Genomic DNA, 26,382 nt, shown 5'->3' with positions numbered 1-26,382 from the left:
CTGAGAACCAAGAACTACTCAGCAGCCTTGAGTGATCACTCAGATCGCATGAGGACCTAGGGAGACAGTGAGAGTACTTAAAGTAGTTGTGAGCATAGAGGCAAACTGCCTGAGTTTTGATACCTACCTACCACCTGTGAAATGTGTGACCAGGAGCACATTACTCAGCCTCTTCCTAAGTCTCTGCCTACCAGTAAAATGGAGATAATAACAGTGTTTAGCTCATAGGATGGATGCTTTGCACATGGTATCTAATATATTTTAATAATTATTCTCATGTGATTTATCTTCAAAAAGCAACTACACAGGCCAGTGATTTGGCTCACGCCTGTAATCCTAGCACTTTAGGAGGCCGAGGCAGGTGAATCATGAGGTCAGGAGACCAAGACCATCCTGGCTAACACAGTGAAACCTCATCTCTGCTAAAAATACAAAAAATTAGCTGGGCATGGTGGCACCTACCTGTGGTTCCAGCTACTCAGGAGGCTGAGGCAGGAGAATTGCTTGAACCTGGGAGGCGGAGGTTGAAGTAAGCCGAGATCATGCCACTGCACTCCAGCCTGGACGACAGAGCAAGACTCCATCTCAAAAAAAAAAAAAAAAAAAAAGTAACTAGACAATAAGATAAACTGGTCTGTCAAAAATCCTAATTTTTCCCTTTATCTGGTGCTGTGCCTATAAAAGCGTGGCTATGTCAAGATTAGTTCTATATAGAGGTCAATTAATGACTGGCTAGACAATTTGCCAGAGTCACCCATGATGGACAGTTGACTTGGCTAATTTGCCGTTTGCTATTCATGTTACAGGTATTATATGATGCTTCTGGGGTTCTTGAGAAGAATAGAGACACTCTCCCTGCTGATGTGGTTGTGGTCCTGAGAACGTCAGAAAACAAGCTTCTTCAGCAGCTCTTCTCAATCCCTCTGACCAAAACAGGTACCTGGGAACCCTCTGATAGCCCTTCTCCCAAAGGTTTTGCAAGACCAGGTGGAATTTTTCAGTTAGTGTCTGAATACTGCCAGGGCTGCACCACTAACATTGAACTTCCTTAAGCAGAAGTAAGGGTCTAAATTCAAGAAAAGGAAAGTGATTGTTTCTTTTGTAACTTAATTATGCAGCATCAGTGTGTACACAGACATGTGTGCACACACACATAAACATACATACACTATCCATAACATGAACTCTTAGACTTTCTCGTCCGTCTTTTCATTCTTCCCTTTATAAAGCCATACGATATCATTTATTCATGCTAAGCACTCTAGGATAGTCTCAGTTTACCAAGACTTATCAGGAAGATTATTTCTATTTGTGTGTGATTCCAAGTGAAAGGAGTGTGCTGAATCAGAGGTCAGGGGATCCTCAAAGATCACCTTGGTCCAATTTCTACCCAGTTATGACCCCACCCCACCTCTCTCCTAACCAACTTGGAACAGGTCCATCACTGGCCTATGTGTGTGGCCTTCGCCTACTTATAGTTACTTTCTCTTTAGCTGCTGTCAGTCCTCATGCCAAAAGAGCAGGAAACTAGGGCCAAATAACAGAACTTCCAGGTCTTAACTGTTTTTCCAAATGGATTCTAATTGAGTCAACCTTTTAGAATGTACCTGGGATTCTGCTGCTTTTAGCTGGGTGGCCAACTCAGCCTTCTCACAGCTCTCCTCTCAAGGGCTTTGTGTTTTTTAGGCTAGGTCTGGAAATAGCAGTGGGCATGCTTTTAAGAAAAAAAGGAAGAGAAACCTCTTTATCACTGTTCATTGTTCACTATTTCCTCTTCTTTTCTTCCCACATTCCTCTTAACTGGTTGCCAGATCTGATTTTTAGCAACTTGCAGAGGAATTAAAAGCCTGGCTAAGAAAAAAAAAAATCCACAGTCTACAGCCTTTGCTTCATCCTAACTTGGAAGGAAAGTTGAAATCCGGCTGTTTCTTCAGACATGCTCATGTAAACAAAACTAGTAGCAGTGCCCATCAGAAGCCTGCCCTCCAGTTTCCATTCCATGCCTTCCTTGGGGCAGCCAGGATTTAATTCGGTATGGACTCCCGGGAGCTCAGGTGTGGAAAGGGCTGGCTGGTGTTTCCTTACAGAGACCCAGGGATGTAGATTCCTCATCAGGTGACTTCAGCACAGAGGTGAAGAGACAACCGTTATTGATAGGGGACATGCTCTCTGGGAGAAAAATCTATCCAAATAACTCTTCAGCTGGCATTTACATCCTCCCACAAATATTAATAACGGCTTGTCAAATCTGTTCACAACTTTGGAATTTCCGATTTTTCAACCTTTGGCAAAATAAAAACCATTTAACAGTCTGGACCACTAGGTGGCGCTATGCAGAAAGTAAGGCCCTGCAGCCAGTCTCTGTTCTCCCTTGATTCACCCAACTGTGGGAGGAACAGGAACAAAGAGATAACCTCCACTGCTGCTGCTTTTTCATTCCCTCCGGAAGAGCTTTCCTCTTGTCTTGTAACTGTTAATGAATCTTGTTTTGAAACTACACTCCACACCAGTTGATAGCAACGAAAGTGAAGAATAAGACTAGAAACAAACGTGATGTCCCAATAGGCTTCCTGGTATTCCTGAGCTATATATATGCATAGTAATTTCCTTTGAGCTCCTAAGCTTGAGTATAGCTTAGGATTCTCCACATGTTGAGTATAATTAAGAAGCCACAAACATCAACACTTATAAGCATGATTCTGTTGTCTTTTTCAGGAATTGTTTATGTAGGAATGAATTCAATCAGCAAACATTTATAGAACAGCTTCTAGTAATAAGGTACTTTTTAGGCAGTGAGGGAAATACAGCAGTAAAGGTAATATGGCTTTGCCATACACCAACTAGAATTTTGTTTTACCTTCATTTTCTATATAGAATTTTCTGTACAAAATTGGGCCCTAATTTATCTCTTTATGACAATAGTTGCCCTCAGACCTCAATTCTAACATAATTGTGCGTCCTGTGTTGAATGTCAGAATATTACTTTTCTAAATTTTAAAACACTCATAATCTATATTTTTGGGGGCTATTATGTTACAGCCTTTGAAGATGGGAAACCTCACAGGACAGAAATAAGTTATGCTGTTGATTGCCAATGCTTGTTTCAGGCATGTCCCTCTTGTGAAGGGGAAGGTGCCTACATATCTTGACATTCCCACTAGAAGCAAGATCCCACACCATCCTGGCACTTTGGAAGAGAATATACTAATATTTTCAATGTATAAGAAACCATTTTCTTGTCATTTTTATTTTTCCTTGCTTTAATTGTTTTATTGAAATTAAATGGAGCACTAGTTCAGTAAGCATAGATATTATGGGCAATTACTTCACAAACTCATTTTGAGGAATGAACTATAGGGAGGAAGGAAAAAGATCAAAGTTGAGGCCAGACATGGTGGCTCACGCCTGTAATCCCAGCACTTTGGGAGGCTGAGGCAGGTGGATCACAAGGTCAGGAGTTCGAGACCAGCCTGGCCAACATAGTGAAACCCCATCTCTACTAAAAGTACAAAAAATTAGCTGGGTGTGGTGGCAGGCACCTGTAATCCCAGCTACTAGGGAGGCTAAGGCAGGAGAATCGCTTGAACCTGGGAGGCAGAGGTTGCGGTGAGCTGAGATCACGCCGTTGCACTCCAGCCTGGGCAACGGTATAAGACTCCATCTCGGCCGGGCGCGGTGGCTCAAGCCTGTAGTCCCAGCACTTTGGGAGGCCGAGACGGGCGGATCACGAGGTCAGGAGTTCGAGACCATCCTGGCTAACACGGTGAAACCCCGTCTCTACTAAAAAATACAAAAAAAAGCTAGCCGGGCGAAGTGGCTGGCGCCTGTAGTCCCAGCTACTTGGGAGGCTGAGGCAGGAGAATGGCGTAAACCCGGGAGGCGGAGCTTGCAGTGAGCTGAGATCCGGCCACTGCACTCCAGCCTGAGTGACAGCCAGACTCCCTCTCAAAAAAAAAAAAAAAAAAAAAAAAAATCAAAGTTCGGAAGCCTTGGAGGCAATTAGCCCAAAATGTAAAAGGAGGTCCGGTGCTGGACTCCTCAACAATTTTGAAAGAGGAAAGGACGTTTGTTAGGAAGACTCCTAAGAGATGTTGGCAGTGGTCTGACTCCTAATCTTAGTGGTGGTTACATTATATTTATTGTGTGGATGCTTGCATTATATTTATTATGCTGTACATTTATGTTTTGCATACGTTGTGTGCATTCTGTGTCACAGTAATGTTGGCTTTTTTTTCCCCAAAAGATAGAGAAGACCCCTTAAAATGCAAAGAAAAAAAAAAAAAGCTTGACATAGTAGCACATGGCTAGAGTCCCAGCTACTCAGGAGGCTGAGGCAGGAGGATCACTTGAGCCCAGGAATGCAAGGCCAGTCTGGGCAACGCAGTGACACCCCCATCTCTGAAAAAAAAATTAAAATTAAAATTGTTTAAATGCAAAGAAAAACTTTAATTTCTTTATCAAAGGATTCCTGACACTTAAGTTGACGTTTTCTGGTAGCTAGATTGCCACTGTCCTTTGCTTTCAAAAGAGCCCCAGGATCACTTTCCTATTCCTTCAAGTTGCCTCCTCTCTCGGCTGCTGGGCAGATAACAGTCCTTCATTAGTATATATCAAAAACAGTATAGTCATGCATAGCTTAATGATGGGGAGCTTAATGATGGGGATGCATTCTGAGAAATGCATTGCTAGTTGATTTCATCGTTGTACAATCATAGAGTTCTTACACAAACCTAAATGATATAGCCTATGATACACCTAGGCTATATGTTGTAGTCTACTGTTTTGGGGCTGTAAACCTGTACAGTATGTTACTGTACTGAATGTTGTAGTTAATTGGAAGACAACGCCAAGTATTTGTGTATCTAAACATATGTAAACCTAGAAAAAGTACAGTACAACTATGGTATAATAATGTTATGAGACCACCAGTTTATATGCAGTCCATCGTTGACCAAAATGTACATGGCACATGACACTACTGGGGCTTGATTTAATTTCTTATCAAGGTTGAGAGGATAAACTATGTGTTTATATGTGCAATCATAATATAAAATCATAGATAGTAATCCAGTTGGCATTTTCTTGTTTCCAGCTCCCATTTTCCAGAGTGCTGAAGAGATTAAAAACTATGAGGAGTAGAATAATGAGGCCCAAGGTCACCAGGGGACAGGGCTTCTCCCAGGTTTCTGTAGCCCCCCTTCTGCTGACACCCGCTTGCATCCGGTTGTGGAGGTGCCTGTGCCTGAGAGGCACATTCTCACTGCAAGGTTCTCAGTGACTTTCTGGTAAAGGGAGGCAGCCACAGTCAGTATGAATTCTCTCTGTTCTCTTCTCATGCTTCTGCAACCAGCCTTCTGCCTGCAGATGGGCCACTTCAGACATGATGAAATGTTCTTTGTAATACTTCCTATTGATAGGAAATCCTCTGAAGATTTTAGGTGTGAAAATTTGAAGTAGCAGCAACACTGCTTTCTAACCCTTCAGCTGGAACTTTTCAAACTGAATAATCTAAATAGAAAAACATTAAAAGGAAGGATGTTATAACAGGGTTTCAAGGCATATTTTCCTGTTTGGGGAATGTTCCACTTGCTACTAGTAAACTGAGAGAAAAGCTTAAAAGGCTCAGGGGAAGAAAGAAAGAAGATTTCAAAAAGAACTTGAAAATTCATTTTTGTCTTTGAATCATGAATTCTGACTTCCAAATAGTAGTTTGGGGTGTTAAAGAAGTTGTGAACTTGGGAGAAACTAGGAAAAATAAGAATAGCACCAGAGGGAACATTCTCTGAACCTCAAAGTTTGATTTTTGCTTCAGAATTAGAACTGAGTTTTACACTCATTGCCTTCTTCTGTCTGAAATCCCAGGTCTCTTCCATGGAATTTGATTTGCAGTGAAAATCAACAATAAAGTATCTCTTTCTTGACTTCTATTTGCTCCTCTTTTTCTGGATGGGGAGGGGACAAGATGAGCCCCCGCATTGTCATATCTGTAAAGCACTATAGCACCTTCACTGCTGAAATCCTTGCTTTCAGTTTTGGGAGTCCTGATTCTGTAATGCCCAAAATGAATTAAGCTCTTAAGAGAGCGCCTTTTGGTATCCATCTCTCAGTTTCCATTTTCCACTTATGGCTGTTGCTCTATCCTGACAGTTTAGCAAAAGGGTCTGGCAGATGAGCTGAATCTAAGTGATGAAATTTCAAGGCCACAGACATGGATAGTGCTGGCTTTTCCTGAAATGGAGGCTCTGATGAGCCAGCTCCATCAGGGAGCCTGGGGAGTGAGTTCCTCCTTACAAAGAGACCCACTTCTTTCTGTTTAATTTGGGAGTGTATCTCAGTCAATCGATAATTATGTATTTGGAATCTATCTAGATATGGTGCTGTGCATAGGTTATTTCTAGAAGTAACACAACAAAGTCCCAGCTAGAATGGCCAGAGATCAATAGTGCCAAATCCCAAAATGTATAAAAGATGAACAAAAAATCTAAATTCTGAACAGGCGTGTAAATCCATAAGTGAAGCAATATAACAACTATACCCATACAAATAAAAATAGAAGGGAAAAGTCAGGGAAATGTCATGGGTCAACATGAGGAAAGACTTCTTTTAACTAAGAAAGGCTTATTGGAGTGGTGTTTGTTGTTTGTTTGTTTGTTTTTAGTAGGAGACTAGAGAACATTGGACAGTCTGGGAGTAATGAGGCATTCTAAGCCAGGGCCTACAGCCCTGGAAAGGAGAGGGAGGTGGAAGTTAGATGATTAAATGAATAGGACAAGGAGGAAAGAACTCTTTGGGCAGAGGGAGGGTGTGCGGAGGAAGAAATGATGGCAGGCTGCTGAGCAGAGGATGGCTCATGATGCTGATGTGAACTGCTGTGAGTGGTTGGGCTGGGCTCTTGAAGAGCACAGCTTTAGGGCGAGAAAGGAAAACTTGAACAAGGGTGTTAAAGACTGACTAGTGAAAGCCAGGGTGCACCAAGGTATTGTGTGTATAGCTGTGTATGAATAGGTGCTCAATTAATACTTTTACATTCTAGATTTAGATTTAGGGTCCAGTTTGAGTAAATTTTTGTATAAAATGTAAGGTTAAGGTGTTTTGGTTTTTTTCTTCATAACTATGTCTAGTTGTTCCAAAACCATTTGTTGAAATAACTATCCTTTCTCCATTGAATTGCTTTTGCACTGTTGTCAAAAATCAATTGGTTATTATTTATGTTGGTCTGTATCATTGATCAAACTATCTGCCTCTTCACCAATACCACACTATTGCAGATTTATAGTAAGTCTTTTTTTTTTTTTTCTTTTTCTTTTTTTTTTTTGAGATGGAGTTTCACTCTTGTCTCCCAGGCTGGAGCGCAATGGCGTGATCTCAGCTCACTGAAACATCCATCTCCCAGGTTCAAGCGATTCTCCTGCCTCAGCCTCTTGAGTAGCTGGAATTACAGGCCCCCGCCACCATGCCTGACTACTTTTTTGTATTTTTAGTAAAGATGGGATTTCACTGTGTTGGCCAGGCTGGTCTCAAACTCCTGATCTTGTGATCCACCTGCCTCGGCCTCCCAAAGGGCAGGGATTACAGGCATGAGCCACCACACCCAACTATAGTAAGTCTTTTTATTGAGATGGAGTTTCACTCTTGTTGCCCAGGCTGGAGTGCAGTGGCACAATCTCGGCTCACCGCAACCTCCACCTCCCAGGTTCAAGCAATTCTCCTGCCTCAGCCTCCCTAGTAGCTGGAATTACAGGCATGCGCCACCACACCTGGCTAACTTTTTTGTATTTTTAGTAGAGACAGGGTTTCTCCATGTTGGTCAGGCTGGTCATGAACCCCTGACCTCAGGTGATCTGCCCGCCTCAGCCTCCCAAAGTGCTAGGATTATAGGCTTGAGCCACCATGCCTGGCCCAACTATAGTAAGTCTTAAAATCAGGTAGTATGATTCCCTCAACTTTATTCTTTTTCAAAATGGTTTTGGCTATTCTAGCTCCTTTGTCTTTCCATATAAATTTTGAATGCAGCTTGTCTGTATCTATAAAAAGTCCTGCTGGGATTTTGCATTGAATTGCATTGAATCTACAGACAAATTTAGGAAGAATTGGCAACCTTGCTGTGTTGAATATTCCATTCCATGAACATGGTATATCTACTTATTTGGATCTTTTTTGATTTATTTAATCAATATTTTGCTGTTTTCAGCATACAGATCCTATACATGTTTTGTTAGATGCAAAACAAAGTATTTCAGTTTATAGAACTAGTATAAATGGTTTTTTATTTTGATTTTAGTTATTCATTGCTAATATGTAGAAATACAGATGATTTTTGTGTATTAACTTTGTCACTCACAACCTTGCTAAACTCACTAGTCCTAGAAGTCTTTTTGTTTTTGTTTTTGTAGATTCCTTGGGATTTTCTGTATAGACAATCATGTTGTCTGTGAATGAGGACTCTTGTTTCTTCCTTTCCAATCTTAATGCTTTTTATTTCTTTTTCTTGCCTTATTATACTGGCTAGGACTTCCAGTATGATATTGGATAAAAGTGTTGAGAGGAGACATGTTGCTTTGTTCCTGATCCTGAGGAGAAAACCTTCTGTCTTTAACTATTAAGTATGATATTAGCTGTGGGTTTTATGTAGGTGCCTTTGCACTTACTGTTCCCTTTTTTTTTTTTTTTCCCTAAGACATACCCATGGCTGACTTCTCTTTATTCAGATCTTTTCTCTAAACCTACCTTTTCTGGCTATCCTATCTAAAATTTCAACCTATTCAACATTTTATATCCACATTCCTGTTTTATTTTTCTTCTTAGCATTTGTTATTACCTTACATATTATATACATTTTACTTATGTATCGTGTTTATTGTCTGTCTTCCTTCACTATAATGTAAGCTCCAAGAGGGTAGGGAATTTTTATCTCAGTTGTCCATTACTGTGTCCTCAAAGCCTTAAAATACATCTGGCATATAGTAGGCATTCAATATATTTTTGCTCAATAAGTGAATAGATAGATGAGCCAAATCTGTGCATCCACCTGCCTTGTTCCTGTTTGCTCTGTCTTCCCTCTATGTATTTTTTTTCACAAAGATACCACATGATCAATGTATCTATCTTCCTTCTGGTCTAAGGGCTTCTGAACCATCCCTGCTCTTCTTACAGATAAGATGCTCCCTACTTGTACGCAGTGTCCCTGCCTCTCTTACCTCCACAAAGATTTTGATCCTGTAGGTATTTGTCATTTCTTCTGCATTGTTTATTCCTCTTAATGTGATTGTTCTTATCAACATAGTAGCCTCTTTCATCTTTTCAGTCATTTCTTATGGGTTGAATTGTGTTCCCTCCAAAAAAAGATACATTGGCCAGATGCGGTGGCTCACGCCTGTAATCCTAGCACTTTGGGAGGCCGAGGCGGGTGGCTTACAAGGTCAGGAGATTGAGACCATCCTGGCTAACACAGTGAAACCCCCTTTCTACTAAAAATACAAACAAATTAGCCGGGAGTGGTTGCAGGTGCCTGTAGTCCCAGCAACTTGGGAGGCTGAGGCAGGAGAATGGCCGGAACCCAGGAGGTGGAACTTGCAGTGAGCCAAGATCGCATCACTGTACTCCAGTCTGTGTGACAGAGTAAGACTCCATCTGAAAAAAAAAAAAAAAAAAAGAAAAGATACATTGAAATCCTAAGCCCTAGTACCTCAGAATGTGACCTTATTTGGATTTAGGGTATTTACAGAGATAGTCAACTTAAAATGATGTCCTTAGGGTGAGCCCCTAATCCAATATGAATGATGTTCTTATAAAAAGGGGAAGTCTAAACACAGAGACACACACAAGGAGAACACCCTGTGAAGTTGAAAGCAGAGTTCGTGGTGATGCAGCTACAGCGTCGCTCACCTGAACCTGCTAACTGAACTCTGCTTCTCCACTTGCCTCATTTGGCCCAATAGCCATCTTAAAAGATACAAACAAGCCAGATGTAGTGGCCACGCCTTTAATCCCAGCACTTTGGGAGGCCGAGGCAGGTGGATCACTTGAGGTCAGGAGTTTGAGACCAGCCTGGCCAACATGGTGAAACCCTGTCTCTACTAAAAATACAAAAAAATTAGCCAGGCGTGGTGGTGCATGCCTGCAATCCCAGCTACTCGGGAGGCTGAGGTAGGCGAATCACTTGAACCCAGGAGGCGGAAGTTGCAGCTACATCATGTCATTCCTCTGTTTAAAGTTTCCACTGGATCCTCATCACACCTAGAATAAAATCCACTCCTTTTTTTTTTTTTTTTTTTTTTACCTACAAACTCCTATGCAATCTGTCCCTGCCTGTATCTCTGTCCTCACTTCTTTGAAGTCTTTCATTTACTCTGTTTTCATTTTGTTCCTTAAGTATTCCAAGCCTTTTCCTGACTCTGTTCCAGCTGTTCACTCTGCCTGGAACATTCTTTCCCCAGATCTTTTTTTTTTTTTTGAGACAGAGTCTCACTCTGTTGCCCAGGCTGGAGAGTGCGGTGGCATGATCTCGGCTCACTGCAACCTACGCCTCCTGGGTTCACACCGTTCTCTTGCCTCAGCCTCCCGAGTAGCTGGGTCTACAGATGCATGCCACCACACCCAGCTAATTTTTTTTTTTTTTGTATTTTTAGTAGAGACAGGGTTTCACTGCATTAGCCAGGATGGTCTTGATCTCCTGACCTCGTGATCTCCCTGCCTTGGCCTCCCAAAGTGCTGGGATTACAGGCTTTCCCCAGATGTTTATGGGTCCATCTCTTTCTTATGGGACGGAATTTAAGCTCAGATGTCACCTCCAAAGAGAGGTCTTCTCTGTCTACCCAGTGGAAAGTAGCCCCTCTCTTCCCCACTCATTCTATCACATCATCTGTTTAACTGTCTTCTTCAAGAGCCAACATACGTCTATCTCTATCCCTGCCCCCACTCCATGCTAGCTGGTAAACAGCTTGAAGATAGAGCCCTTATTGGTCTTGTTTACTACTGTATATCTGTGACCCAGAGCAGTGCCCAGTGCGTAGAAAGTTTCAATAAATATTTGTTAAATAACTCAGTTAACTACTGCAAGATAGAAACTAAAGTTGAAGTCCAAGTCTGGACTGCCAATCTAAGGCTCTGTATTAGTATACTAGGGCTACCATGTCAAAGCACCACAAACAACAGAAATGTATTGTCCTCATTCTAGAGGCTACAAGTTCAAGATTCAGGTGAAGCCGGGGTTGGTTCTTTCTGAAGGCTCTGAGGGAGTGTTTGTTCCAGATCTCTCTCCCAGCTTCCAGTGGTTTTCTGGCAATCTTTGGTGTTCCTTGTTTCTCCACCAACCCTCTGTCTGCCTTCACCTTCACAAGGCGTTCTCCCTCCACATCTGTGTTTAAGTTTCCCCATTTTATAAGGACATCAGTCATAATGGATTAGGGATCCACCCTACTCCAGTATGACCTCATCTAAACTTATTAAATCTGCAAAGGCCCTATATCCAAATAAGGTCACATTCTGAGGTACTTAAGGATTAGGACTCCAACATATGAATTTTTTAGGGACACAATTCAATGTATAACAGGCTCTTTCTGAGTGGGAGGGAATGGGGGACTGGGAGAGCTTAAGGTACTGAGGCATCACCAAGGAGGAGGGAGTGGGGCTGCCAAGCCCTAGGCCTGGGTAAGGTTGGGACCAGATTCCTGAGTTTAAATCGCCCAGTCCTGTGGGCGTGCAGAAGGCTTCAGTGAGGTCAGGTCTTAGTTTGACCTTCATGTCATTGCCAGTATATTGTCCCTAGTGAGTTGGGATTGCTCTCATTTGGGCCGAAAGAGCTAGAGAGCCCTGGTTTCCATGGCTGAGGGGGCCTGTGTGTCTGGCTTGCAGGGCAGAGGAGGGCCCATGCACCCCATACTTCCCTTGCCCTCCTGTGTTATTTCTGAATCTGACAATAAAGCATTGTTGGTTTGTCTTTTAAAATAACTAAGCATGCCATTAAAATGCATCTTTTTAGTAGTAGAGGCATTATTGTATTAATATCATCACTACTAAATTTTCTCTTTGCAAAACTGGAATTTTAAGCTGGAATCTGGAGGGGTGTGATTTCCCTGGAAAAGAGTTTCTAGACCTCTTTATCTGTGAAAAGTGCATCCCTAGATCTTCATAAAAACTCTAGCACCTAACTGAAAAATACAGGAGCTCTTAACAACAGCCAATGTTTACAACAGGGTGGAGTGTGGTGCTCGGTCCAGACCTGTTTTCCTGGAAATAAGGCCCATGATGAGAACAGAAGTCCTTGCACCTCATATTCTAAGTTCAGGAAAGGTCTAAGAGTTGTTACCTCCATCCCCTGGCCCTGGGCCCCTGGGGGCAAAGGGAGAGTATGCTTTTCCTCCCCCAAACTGGGGGAAGGAGGCAGTTCTCAAAAGAATCACTAGTGAAATTTGGAGACAATTACTTAAAAAAAAAAAAAAAAAAAAAGATGCTTACAATTCCCCTAATTGGATGCTTGCTTAGCTAGCAAAATACCTAACCTTTCCCTTTGTAGGGGAAAAGGGAACTAGAGAGCAAGAGATGTCATGATGGGGAACTGTCTCAGTTCTTCAGGAAAATGGAGGGATCCTTTGTGAGCCCACAGCCCCCTCATTGTCTGAGGACATAGAAGAAATCAAGGGCTTCTGTCTCATTGGGAACCAGATAGCGCAAGGCAAAAAGATGCACACATCAGATAAATGTACTGTGAGTGTTGAGCTCAGGGTCAGTTAAAAGACGTAGCTAGTCTGCCAAGGGATCATATATTAGTTTGACATGGTGCTGGAGGAAATCCCCAGCTAGTGCTAGAACCTGCAAGCCTCCGAGGATCAGGATGCACTTTTCACATATAAAGAGGTCTGGGAAACTCTTTCTTTTATCTAGGGCTGCCAGAACAAATTAACACAGACTGAGTGGTTTAAACAATAGGCATTTACTTCTCGCAGTTCTGGAGGATAGAAGTTGGAGATTAAGGTGTCAGCAGGTTTGGTTCCTTCTGAGGCCTCTCTCCGTGGCTTGCTAATAAGGGCACCAGTCATAATGGATTAGGACCCACTCTTACAGCTGCATTTTAATTTACTGTCACCTCTTTAAAGACCCTATCTCCAAATACAGTCACATTCTGAAGTACTGGGGGGTTATTAGGGCTCCAACATGGGAATTATGGAGAAGAAACAACTCAGTTGATAACAGATCATTAAGAGCTTGGGTAGCTGTTGAGTGTGAGCTCCTTAATTGTGGGGCATGTAGGGACTACCACCTTTCCTTATAAAGCCCAAGGACCACTGTGGCCATCCGGAGCGGAGTGGGTCTGCAGCATCCCCCAGTCAGAGAAGGAGAGCTCTGCTCCTCTCATCCCCACTCCCTCCGCCACACCCAGGGAGCTAGCCTAGAGATAAGGGGAGAGAAGAACCCTCCAAGCCATGAAAGTCATACATCCAGCCTGGGGGCAGAGGCAAAGTGGGGGAAAAGCTGTGAATTGATGTAATATTAAAGGTTAAGAACAAACAAGAATGAGGTCTGGTGGGGCAGCTCACGCCTGTAATCCCAGCACTTTGGGAGGCTGAGGCGGGTGGATCACAAGGTCAGGAGTTCAAGACCACCCTGGCCAACATGGTGAAACCCCGTATCTACTAAAAATACAAAAATTAGCTGGGCGTGATGGTGCATGCCTGTAGTCCCAGCTACTCGGGAGGCTGAGGCAGGAGAATTGTTTGAACCAGGAGGTGGAGGTGGCAGTGAGCCAAGATCGCACCACGACATTCCAGCCTGGGCTATAAGAGGGAGACTCCATCTTAAACAAACAAACAAACAAACAATGAATTGTCAAAACCATACTATTTAATAGCTGAAAAATATATGAAATGGGACTATGATGCAGTTAAGGAGCTGCCATCTTCACAGAAAGCTGAGTCCACGTGGGTGAGGGAAGTTAGAGGGAAAAGTGAAATTGTTTCTGGATTGCTCCCAGAGAACTGACATGTCTCAGTGTGCTGATTTCATGCCTAAGGCACAAGCAGAGAACCACAGAGCTTTTGCAGACCTGATCCTGGGAGGCTGGCAGGTTCTATCACTAGCTGGGGATTTCTTCTAGCACCAACCTGGAGTGGGTGACAGATTCTTGTCTCAGGGAAAGGGCAATGACACAGAGAGTCCCTTGTGAATAATGGAACTAGCAAATGTTAATTACATGGGCTCCTCATCTCCATCAGTCTGCAGCTGGAGCCGTGCAATTCAGCACATTGGTCTAGCCAGCTGCACAGTCCTGTCTCATGTGACCATCTTGTCTGACTGACAAGAACATAAGTGCCATGAGAACAGAAACTTGGTCTACTGTTTCATTTATATACCAAACATGTAGTCAGTACTGGTCACATTACTTCACAGCTCCTTGCTAATTGTGCTTTTTATAATTACTTCTGCTCCCCACCCCGATCCCTCCCTCATCACCACAGCTTCCAACCTTGCCCTTCCTCTGCCTCCCCAACCTTTTTGTGTTCAAAACTCAGTCCTAGCATCACCTCTTCCAGGGAGTTTCTAGTCTGGGTTGGGTAAAATTCCTGGTACCACTAGAATTTAAGTTGCATTAGGACAGGGATTTTTGTCCATTTGATTGGCATCTCTTTCCTTTGTCTAGAAAGGAGTGTGACAGGGGGTGCTCAGAGAGTCTTTCTGTCCAGATAGAGTGCGATTTGTGGACAGTTTCCTGGTAGTGCTGGGAACATTTTGAAAGCACATCACAAATGTGGGTCATCCTGTGATTTATGGTGCTGGCTGGAAACCCACCAGAATCAGATCTATTTTAACAAGTTGTGAAATTCAGAAGGAGCTCCATTCAGAACTTCATATTCTGAATGTAGAGAGATGAGTATGAAGCCCTTATTAGGACTCATGCACCAGAGGAGTGCAGATGTAATTGCTGTTACTTCTGGCATCTGAAACCAATTGCTGGCCCCCTTCCTGGATTGGGCGGGGTGGGGGCTTTCCCAGAAGCAAACAGTACACTTGTGGCTAAAGTACAGATCTTGAAGCATGAGAACCACGTACTCCCCTCACATCACTTCCCTCTGAAACGTGGCTATCTGGGGGTTCCACCTAGCCCTCTCCAGCCCCCTGACTCTGGGTGGATGTGTGAGGGTGAGTCCCCTCTTACTGCCACAGCGTGCCAGGAGGACCAGAAGCTGCGTCTGTGAGATGTTGTGAGGGCTGTGCCCTCTTCTGCCCTTGTCCTGGCCTCATCTGGACAGCCCCAGGAGGAACTTCACACCTTCCTGGCTCTTCCCCGTTAATGTTTTCAGCCCTTGTTTAGAAGCATCTGATTTTCTTTGTAAAGTTTATTGAGGGTGAAATATGTGTGTGATGTGGCTGTGGAGTGAAAAGAGCATCCCTTGACATTATTGTTGCCTTTTTCCCCCATCCCTGAATGCTTTTAGGTTTTAATTTGTGCTCTGCAAGTGCTGTTTTGTTTTTTGTTTAAGTGTACGTGGCTTAAGTGTTTCTTTCGTTTTTAAAATTCTCCATGCAGTTTCTCCTACCCTATCAGCTATGGTGGAATGAAGAACTCTGGACTGTAAATCAGGGGACAAGCTAAGAGCTACCTGAACTGGTACTTTGCATCTGGCAGATTTGATTTAAAGTTCTGAGCAGCTTCCACATCTGCAAAGTGAGGGATGTGCATTAAGAAGAGCCTCCAAGGCTGGGCACGGTGGCTCACACCTGTAATCCCAGCACTTTGGGAGGCTTAGGCGGGTAGATCATGAGGTCAGGAGATCGAGACCATCCTGGCTAACATGGTGAAACCTGTCTCTACTGAAAATACAAAAAATAAGCCAGGCAGGCCGGACGCAGTGGCTCAAGCCTGTAATCCCAGCACTTTGGGAGGCCGAGACGGGTAGATCACGAGGTCAGGAGATCGAGACCATCCTGGCTAACACGGTGAAACCCCATCTCTACTAAAAAAATACAAAAATCTAGCCGGGCGAGGTGGCGGGCGCCTGTAGTCCCAGCTACTCGGGAGGCTGAGGCAGGAGAATGGCGGGAACCCGGGAGACGGAGCTTGCAGTGAGCTGAGATCCGGCCACTGCACTCCAGCCTGGGCGACAGAGCGAGACTCTGTCTCAAAAAAAAAAAAAAAAAAAAAAGAGCCAGGCTTAGTGGCGGGTGCCTGTAGTCCCAGCTACTCGGGAGGCTGAGGCAGGAGAATGGCATGAACCTGGGAGGCGGAGCTTGCAGTGAGCCAAGATCGCCCCATTGGACTCCAGCCTGGGTGACAGAGTGAGACTCCGTCTCAAAAAAAAAAAAAAAAAAAACTCTCCAGATTAAATGGAACCTTAAAATTGAACAGACCAACCCCTAATATCTCTAGACCAGATGTTCAGTCTTGAGTTACTCTGTTGTTGTTGTTATTTAAGGAGATGGGGTCTCACTCTGTTGCCAAGGCTGGGATACAGTGGTATGATCACAGCTCACTGCACCCTGGAACTCTTAGGCTCAAGTGATCCCCTGCCTTAACCCCCAAGAAGCTGAGATCACAGGCATGAGCCACTGCACCTGCCTGACTTACTCTGGTTTGGAAGTTTTTACTTGGCTCTCTTTAGAATACCTTATGGGACAATGCTGTACAATGAAATGTAAAATGTTCTATTAGCTACTTTTTTTTTTTTTTTTTTTTTTTTGAGATGGAGTCTCTCTCTCTTGACCAGGCTGGAGTACAGTGGCTCAATCTTGGCTCACTGCAGCCAAGGTTCTGCTTCCCAGGTTCAAGCGATTCTCTTGCTTCCGCCTCCCAAGTAGCCAGGATTACAGCCATGTGCCACCATGCCCAGCTAATTTTTGTATTATTGGTAGAGGCGGGGTTTCACCGTGTTGGCCAGGCTGGTCTCGAACTGACCTCAGGTGATCCACCCGCCTCGGCCTCCCAAAGTGCTGGGATTACAGGTGTGAGCCACCATGCCCAGCAGTCACATTGTTTTAATTAGCCACATTTTAAAAGTAATAAATAACAAGTCATTGAAATTAATTTCAGTAATAGATCTTCAACTTACATATCAAAAGTATTATTCAACATGTAACCAATATAAAAGTTATGGAAATAGTTTACATTTTTTTGTACTAAGTCTTCAAAATCTGATGTGTATTTTATATCTATGGCACATTTCAATTTAGACCAGCCATATTTCTTTATTTTTTTCTTTTTCCTTTTTTTTTTTTGAGATAGGGTTTCACTCTTGTTGCCCAGGCTGGAGTGCAATGGCATGATCTCGGCTCACTGCAACCTCTGCTCCCTGGGTTCTAGTGATTCTCCTGCCTCAGCCTCCCAAGTAGCTGAGATTACAGGTGCCCACCACCACGCCTGGCTAATTTTTTGTATTTTTAGTAGAGATGGGGTTTCACCATGTTGGCCAGTCTAGTCTTGAACTCCAGACCTCAGGTGATCCACCTGCTTCGGCCTCCCACAGTGCTGAGATTACAGGCATGAGCCACTGCGCCCAGCCTAGTCCAGCCACACATCATATGTGCAGTAGCCACCATATTGAGCAGCATGACTGCACAGAATCACTGCATCCGCTACAGAAGTGCCTCATTCCTGCTCTCGAAGAGAAATGCAGAAATGTCAATGAGCCCTTCTTGTTGATCCTCCCAAAGAAAATAAAGTGAGGTGGGAAAGGACAAAATAAACTCTGCAGATTGGCTTCTTCATAAAATATTTGTTTTCTTGTGTGCAGACTTGACTTCAGATTATCTCCCAGTGTGTAAGAGACATTATTGTTCCCAGATTTTCAGAGTTTCAGCAAAAGCTTTTTTTGTTGTTGTTGAGACAGAATCTTGCTCTGTCTCCAGGCCAGAGTGCAGTGGTGTGCTCTCAGCTCACTGCAGCCTCTGCCTCCGGGTTCAAGTGGTTCTCCTGCCTCAGCCTCCTGGGTAGCTGGGACTACAGGGGTGCACCACCACACCCAGCTAATTTTTGTATTTTTAGTAGAGATGGGGTTTCACCATGTAGGCCAGGATGGTCTTGGTCTCTTGACCTCATGATCTGCCTGCCTTGGCCTCCCAAAGTGCTGGGATCATAGGCATGAGCTACCACACCAGGCCCATAGCAAAAGCTTTTTAGCAGTTTCCTTGGTTCTTTTTGGAGAGAGAGGTGTTCCATATTACCAGTACTGAGCAATGTTTTCCAGAATGTTTTTCTTGAAACACCACATTTGTGTGGTGTGAAAAGGTGTGAGCTGAGTAAGATTTCCATGACCAAAAAGTGTGGGAAATATAGATTACAAATATCCAATAGGTATGTTTACTGCGGAAATACCAAGAGATGGCTCCCGTGTACCAGACATCCAAAATCAGTGAGATCCCTTTTATAGCACATAGTTACTACTTAGTGCTATGACCTTGGGCAAGAGACTTGAACACTCGGCCTCAGTTTTCTTTCTTTGTGGACTGGAGACATGGCTCACAGGGTTGTTGTATTAAGTAATTCATTTGTGAGAAGCATCTTGAGGGTCAAGAATCATGTGGGACCTGCTAAGGCAATGTTGATCAGATGATCTCCCTGAGTCTTCCTTTTCCAGGACATCCTTCCAGTGTGGATCTTAAATCCATTTCCAAAAGTTCCTCTTGCCTTCCTGGCTCTAAGGCCCTGTTGCTACTGTGTCTTTGAAAAAGAAAAATTAGGCCGGGCGCGGTGGCTCAAGCCTGTAATCCCAGCACTTTGGGAGGCCGAGACGGGCGGATCACGAGGTCAGGAGATCGAGACCATCCTGGCGAACACTGTGAAACCCCGTCTCTACTAAAAAAAAATACAAAAAACTAGCCGGCGAGGTGGCGGGCGTCTGTAGTCCCAGCTACTCGGGAGGCTGAGGCAGGAGAATGGCGTGAACCCGGGAGGCGGAGCTTGCAGTGAGCTGAGATCCGGCCACTGCACTCCAGCCCCGGCGACAGAGCAAGACTCCGTCTCAAAAAAAAAAAAAAAAAAAAAAAAAGAAAAAGAAAAATTAGGCCAGGCATGGTGGCTCACGCCTATTAATCCCAGCACTTTGGGAGGCCGAAGTGGTTGAATCACAAGGTCAAGAGTTTGAGACCAGCCTGGTCAACATGGTGAAACCCTGTCTCTACCAAGAATACAGAAATTAGCTGGGCACGTTGGTGCGTGCCTGTGGTCACAGCCACTCGGGAGGCTGAGGCAGGAGAATCGCTTGAACCCGGGAGGCAGAGGTTGCAGTGAGCCGAGATCGCACTCCAGCCTGGGCACAAGAGCAAGACTCCATCTCAAAAAAAAAAAAAAGAAAAACTAAAATAAACTTTAAATAATGAGTTATGATAATGACTCTAATCTTGGGGAAATTAGTGTCTGTTGTGAATCAGATTCACCATCTTCCCCCAACATATTTTAATAGTTCTTTCATAGGTCCTGAATAGTACAGTGAATGTATATTTTAAGTGGAAGTTCAATTTAGAGCTATTTTGTTTTATTTCTTTAATTATCCTGCTAAGTATAGCAAACATAGCAGCTTTGATTTTTCAAATGGTCAGAATACAAGAAAAAGAAATTCTGCTTCTCTCTGCCAGCATCCTTCTCATTCAGAGAATAGAAAAATGTTCCCATTTGAGATGAAAGATTCTTTACTTTTTCCATATTTATTTCATATTTCAATAGCTCATGTTGGAGAAAAGGTCTCAAAGCCATTTATAGTTTATTAAGTCATCCCACTCTAAAATATTTTTATAACAGGGCTTTCAGGTCATTTCCCTACCTTAGTAACAGATACCTCCTGGCACTTTAAATCAAATAAATTAGAAACAAAGCCATTATAATTATCTCTCTGCTTAAAAATGGATTAAAGCTTCACATTTTTCCCCAGGAATTTAGGTCATGTTAATATAAACTGTATTTTTCTTTTTAGAACACAAGACCGCCTTCTAACAGTCTGATCCATATGTTAGAAGCATATAAAGTTAATCATTTTGCTTTGGTGCCAATGTGTTGTGTGCAAAGAGAAGCTGTAAACCACAGCTGTGTGGAGTAACAATTGTGAACTTTACTGGCTTGCACATGTGAGCCATCAGTAAACTAAATTAAATGTTGCTTAACTGAACTTGAGAGCTGGAGGTTGCAAGGGAAGACGGCTAAGATTTTATTAAGGTTTGAATTTAGTAGAGTGGTTCCATTCTTTGCATTTCACAAGGGACTTCAAGTTATACAAAAATCAAATCAACTGTTTTCCAGATGATTAGGTTTGGCTTCTCCATAACAATAGTGATTGCCTGGTAATCAATGGGAATCACTGTTCAGTTGACCTAGTTTGGTGTGTGAATAGCCAAAAATCCAGACATCCTCTAAAATCAGTTTGGCCAGGCAGCAATCCTGTCAGCTACTCAGTGGTCTTCCTTGAATAAGATCAAAATTCCTGAAATGACTACATTGTGTAATGGGAGCATCTTGATAGGTTCTCTGAAGGTTACTACTTAGTGCTATGACCTTGGGCAAGAGACTTGAACACTCGGCCTCAGTTTTCTTTCTTTGTGGACTGGAGACATGGCTCACAGGGTTGTTGTATTAAGTAATTCATTTAAAAACACTTAGCACAGTATCTACCACATTGTACACCCTCAAAAAAGTTAGTGTTTAAGCATTGTTAAATAAATTTTGATCTGGAGCAGAGTGATAAATATGAGACAAAAGTAAGTAGATTTCCTCATTTATTTTCTTAATCTCTGATTTTTTTTTTTTTAACAATAAAGCAGTAGATAACACTTCTTTATCCTCTTTTTTTCTTCCTCTATCTTTTGATGAGAGTTTGAGATTTTTGTGTTTACCTTAAGATAACCAGGGGATGCTGGGGCTCATGCCTATAATCACAGCTACTCAGGAGGCTGAGGTGGGAGGATTGCTTGAGCCCAGGAGTTCGAGATGGCAGTGAGCCATGATTGTGCCACTGCACTCTAGCCTGGGTGACAGAGTAAGACCTCATCTCTTAAAAAGAAGATGTAAAAGAAAGAATAAAATAAACCTCCAAACCTTATATTATTCAATTTATTTACTTTTTTCCTAGTCATCCAATTCAACATTTAAGGAGGCTTTAGGCAGTAGAAAATTGGATGGTCTGTAAAACTCTGATTAACCAAAACTCCTAATTAATAGCAGTTTTATAATTTCAAAATATATGCTGAATTCCACAAATTTGTATAATTATTGTGTCAATTATTAATAAAAATAAAATACATATGTACATATGCTGAAGAGATCATTACTTAGCTGAGCCAACTGATTTAGCTGGAACTAAAATTCCTTGGCTAACTAGCACCTCTAAAAGTTCCATGTGGCTCCAATCAAATTCTCTGCACCATCAACATCTGCATCTCCACTCGCTGTTGAAAACTCTGTTAACTATACATTTAAAAATTTTTTTTGAGATGGAGTCTCACTCTTGTTGCCCAGGCTGGAGTGCAGTGGCTCAATCGTGGCTCACCACAGCCTCTGCCTCCCGGGTTCAAGCGATTCTCCTGCCTCAGACTCCTGAGTAGCTGGGACTACAGACACGCGCCTCCACACCTGGCTAATTTTTGTACTTTTAGTAGAAACGGGGTTTCACTATGTTGGTGAGGCTGGTCTCGAACTCCTGACCTCGTGATCTGCCCGCCTTGGCCTCCCAAAGTGCTGGGATTACATGCATGAGCCACCACGCCTGGCCTAAACTCTGTTAACTATAAATTTAACAGAAACACTTTATTCCTCACGCTCAGTAAACATTCATCCAGCCCTCTGTGGTGGATGAAACCCAGGTACTAAGAAGGCAAGTAAAGTCACCCAAGCTCTCCTAACAAGTATGTGACAGAGCTGAGACAAATCCCCAGTGGCTTGACCCCAGAACATACATCCTTTTTTCTTTTAATTGTTTTTAATTCTTATGTTTAAGTTTTGTAGGTACTTAGTGGGTATATATATTTATAGCGTACATAAGATATTTTGATACAGGCATTCTCTTTTTTGGAGTTGGAGTCTCACTCTGTTGCCCAGGCTGGAGTGCAATGGCGTGATCTCAGCTCACTGCAACCTCCGCCTCCTGGGGTCAAGTGATTCTCCTGCCTCAGCCTCCTGAGTAGCTGGGATTACAGGTGAGCACCACCACACCCGGCTAATTTTTGTATTTTTAGTAGAGACAGGGTTTCACCATGTTGGGCAGGCTGGTCGCGAACTCCTAACCTTGTGATCCACCCACCTCAGCTTCCCAAAGTTTTGGCATTACAGGCGTGAGCAACTGCGCCCAGCCGATACAGGCATTCTTCTTTTTTTGAGATGGAGTCTCGCCCTGTCACCCAGGCTGGAGTACAGTGATGCAATCTCAGCTCACTGCAACCTCTGCCTCCTGGGTTCAAGCAACTTTCCTGCCTCAGCCTCCCGAGTATCTGGGATTATAGGCAGGCACCTCCATACCCAGCTAGTTTTTGTACTTTTAGTAGAGACAGAGTTTCACCATGTTGGCCAGGCTGGTCTCCAACTCCTGACCTCGTGATCCACCCACCTCAGCTTCCGAAAGTGCTGGGATTACAGGAGTGAGCCACCGCGCCCAGCTCCAATACAGGCATTCTTAACCACTGACTGCGCCTCTGCAATCCAGGCAGCAAACAGCTTGAGCAAAGAGTCTGAAATATGAAAAGATCTTGTGATGGCCAGAGACCAGTAAAGAGTTCATGGTATGTGGAGGGAAGTGGGGTAAGCTAGTGTCTCCTTTTAGAGGGCTTTGGATGTCATGTTAAATTTAAAAAATTTTAAAAATATTCAGTGCCACACCATTCCTTCACTCATTCACTCACAAATAATTATTGAATGCTTACTATATGCTAGGTATATTGTACTAAGCACTAAGTATGAGGTGCTAAATACAATAGACTTAGTATTTGCCTTCATGCAGCTTAGAATGGGGAGTCATAGACAGTGTTAGATTCACGGATAGCTTTCAGCATTGCATCATTAATTAACATCTTTGCCTTTGATGAGACTTTCTCTAGAAATATTTAAACCATAAATCTATTTCATTCAGGTTTGTTTTTGTTTGTTGGTTTTGTTTGTTTTGTTTTTTTGAGATGGAGTTTTGCTCTTGTTGCCCAGGCCGGAGTGCAATGGTGTGATCTTGGCTCATTGCAACCTCCGCTTCCCAGGTTCAAGTGATTCTCCTGCCTTAGCCTCCGGAGTAGCTGGGATTACAGGCATGCACCAGCACACCCTCCTAATTTTTTTATATTTTTAGTAGAGACAGGGTTTCTCCACGTTGGTCGGGCTGGCCTCAAACTCCCGACCTCAGGTGATCAGCCTGCCTTGGCTTCCCAAAGTGCTGGGATTAGAGGCATGAGCCATTGCGCCCGGCCTTCATTCAGTTTTATCATTTATCCATGGTGCTACACTAGCCCTGCAAAATGGTTCACAGTCAGTTGCTCACCTCCTCAGGATAATGAGCCATAAGTGTTCTTGGGTGATTGAAAGAAGAACCTGTGATACTGATGTTTGCCAAGAGGTAGTAGATATAATCTGTCTCTAGGCGGCAAGGATAGAAACACTCTAAAATGTTCTTCTAGTTCATTGTAACTTTTTCTTTTCTTTATTGTCTATGTGAAGGCTTAGGCAAAGGGCTCTTTGCAAATCTTACAGCAGTTGTTGAAGAAATATTTTTTGAATTAATGAATGGGAGTAGAAATAGATACTTAGTAACTGGCTTCAAAGAGGTTGTAACCTTTATAAGAAGCCAAATCATTTCTAAAGATTAATACTAATATAAGATAGCATATTTGCATCGATTTTAAAGGACTCAGACACAATTGTATTGACTAGCTACAACCTCTAGAATTAGTGTAGAGTTGTGATGCTTGTAGATTTCCTTCATCAGATAAATAATCTTTGTTGGCCTTTATTCTCATTAGGTTTCCCTCTTTCAAAAAATAAAAATCAGTAATTGCATCACAAGTCTGTCAGATAATACTTTAATTTAGAAAGTTTTTTTGAAATCAGTTGTTTTGGATAATACAGTATTACAGTTCTATAGAGCCAAGGTCTCCAAAAAACAATGCCTGTGCTTAAGAATATAAGTTATATTAACTTCATTCTTCAACACCATGAAACATATAAGGTTCAATGGAAGAAGTGTTTCTGGGCACTGGCATTTTATGAATGGGTTATACATATATCTATGAGAAATGTGTGTGTATGGGTGTACAGAAACATTATAACAATGTAGCTTAGATATGAGTGATGCTGGCCAATTGGGCACTTTGCAAGTTTGGTTTCCTGTAGAATACAACCTGTTTCAGTATGCCTCTCCTTATTATCTGGATTCTCAAGTCACTACAGTTTTTCCCAAGGATGTACACATACACATGGATGTTTATACTAGGTCCTTATATAAAAGAGCTAGTGACATGGAATAGTCATTCTTTAAAATATAGCAAAAATAACTGGTAAATGTGAAAATTAGACTTGGATACCTATATATCAAAAGCTAACCTTGAGTACTTTCAGAGACCCAATAGAAAAACAAAACTCATGTAAGTGATTATTGCCTTCACATTAGCACCCAGTTTTTCAAAATGGCTGGTATTTGCCAATATGCAAACAGAAGCATCATCTTTTACTAGAAGAATAGATGCTATAAAGATGTTGAAAAATGAACACCTCGAATTCATTAATCTTAAAAACATTGCAGAAAGGGAGCAAAAAAACCATACCTCTGTCTCCTCTCTCATGTGCTAAGAAACAAGAATGATACTAAAACATCAGAGAACTGAATAAGCTCACTTGAGCCACAATAGCAAAGTAAAGAAGGAGGAATAACTGAAGAGATCATAGCAACAGAGCCGTTGCTGGTTGCCTGTGTTAGCTATGAAGAGAACACTGGCAAATTAAATATCCAGACCTCTGTAAAACCACTATCTAAGCTTCCTCCATTTATCTAAGCCAGGCTATCATCACCACCCACTTCTGTTGCCTACTGAACTGCTAAGAAATAATACATTTTGCAGATTTTAGTTTTATCATCTTTATTTTCTTCTTTCTTATTTCCCCCGCTTCAGGGGTCTTTTAGGATATATTTCACACCTATAAATAAAATTTCAGAGCTGGATCGAAGCCTAACACTGCTTAATTTTTTTTACTCCAACTTGCATCTAGTTATTGCACTTACTTGTTTGCTTGTTGTTTAGCATGTTGTTGGTTTTTGAACAATACTGTTGACTTCCTTGATTAGCTCTCTGATTTATAGCTTAGGTAAAGCTCACACATGTCCTGGCCACAGATGTCACACAATCTTTGATTTTGGCGCCAGGTTGACATGACACACAGTTTGTTGTAGTTCCCTTTCAGAGAACAGTCCACCCCTGTCTACACCACATGCCTGGCATTGATCTAGGTGGAGCTACGTAGCCACAAAGCGTGTTCATTATGGGCACCATGATGGAATGCCATGACACACACGTGCAGAACCACTGATCTTCTCAACCTCCTCATTTGACATATAATACAAGTGGGTCATAAAGAGTAGATGTGATCTCCTTAAGTCAGTGGCAGGTTTGGGATAGGAATCCTCGTTTCTCACTTTCCAGTGTCCTTTTCATTGCTTCCATGCTAAAGAGGGAAACTCAGAAAAAGCAGTTATAGTTCCAAGCACTGAATCATACTCCTGCACAATGGGAAGTTAACAGCGTCTTGTTTGCTGAAGCCCTGTGTAACTTTCTCAGGCTTAAAAACACAAGGAAGCATAGGTGTTGTGGGAAATTATATGACTGACCTGCCATCAATCGATAAGGTATGTTGTGCAAATCTTCTAGGGAGGGATTTTTTAATTTGAAGTAATTAGTTTATTCGCTCCTGCCTGAGCATTTTATTTAGGATTCTAAGACTGTGGAATGTAACTTCTCTATAAGTAACTACCTGACCCATATGAGATTTTACTTAAGGCCGGGTGCGGTGGCTCAAGCCTGTAATCCCAGCACTTTGGGAGGCCGAGATGGGCGGATCACGAGGCCAGGAGATCGAGACCATCCTGGCTAACACGTTGAAACCCCGTCTCTACTAAAAAAAAATACAAAAAAACTAGCCGGGCGACGAGACGGGTACCTGTAGTCCTAGCTACTCGGTAGGCTGAGGCAGGAGAATGGCGTAAGCCCGGGAGGTGGAGCTTGCAGTGAGCTGAGATCCGTCTGGGCAACAGAGCCAGACTCCGTCTCAAAAAAAAAAAAAAAAAAAAAATAAGAGATTTAAGACTTTGGCCGTATCAGTACTATACTAACTGGAATGAGTCCTCTAGTAGCTCGTATCCAAACCATCCACCTTTGGCCACACAGATGAATGGGCATTCTACCTGAAGGCCACCTGAAGAGCAGAACAGACTTCTGTTCACA

General features: G+C 42.7%; 1 protein-coding gene across 1 annotated transcript in view; it reads left to right on the top strand.

Moving 5' to 3' along the window:
- LOC117094877 (myosin-IIIb) overlaps nt 1–26,382 on the top strand; it is a 116,187-nt gene that overhangs the window by 4,018 nt on the left and 85,787 nt on the right. Inside the window, exon 4 of the mRNA XM_033231169.1 lies at nt 807–936. Within this exon, the coding sequence (XP_033087060.1) occupies nt 807–936 (130 nt within the window). The remainder of the gene's footprint in view (nt 1–806; nt 937–26,382) is intronic.

This window comes from Trachypithecus francoisi, unplaced genomic scaffold (assembly GCF_009764315.1).
Source record: "Trachypithecus francoisi isolate TF-2019V2 unplaced genomic scaffold, Tfra_2.0 Lachesis_group13, whole genome shotgun sequence".
Taxonomy (NCBI): Eukaryota; Metazoa; Chordata; class Mammalia; order Primates; family Cercopithecidae; genus Trachypithecus; species Trachypithecus francoisi.
The sequence above is the reverse complement of the archived record's forward strand: the minus strand, read 5'-3'. Positions and strand labels throughout refer to the sequence as shown.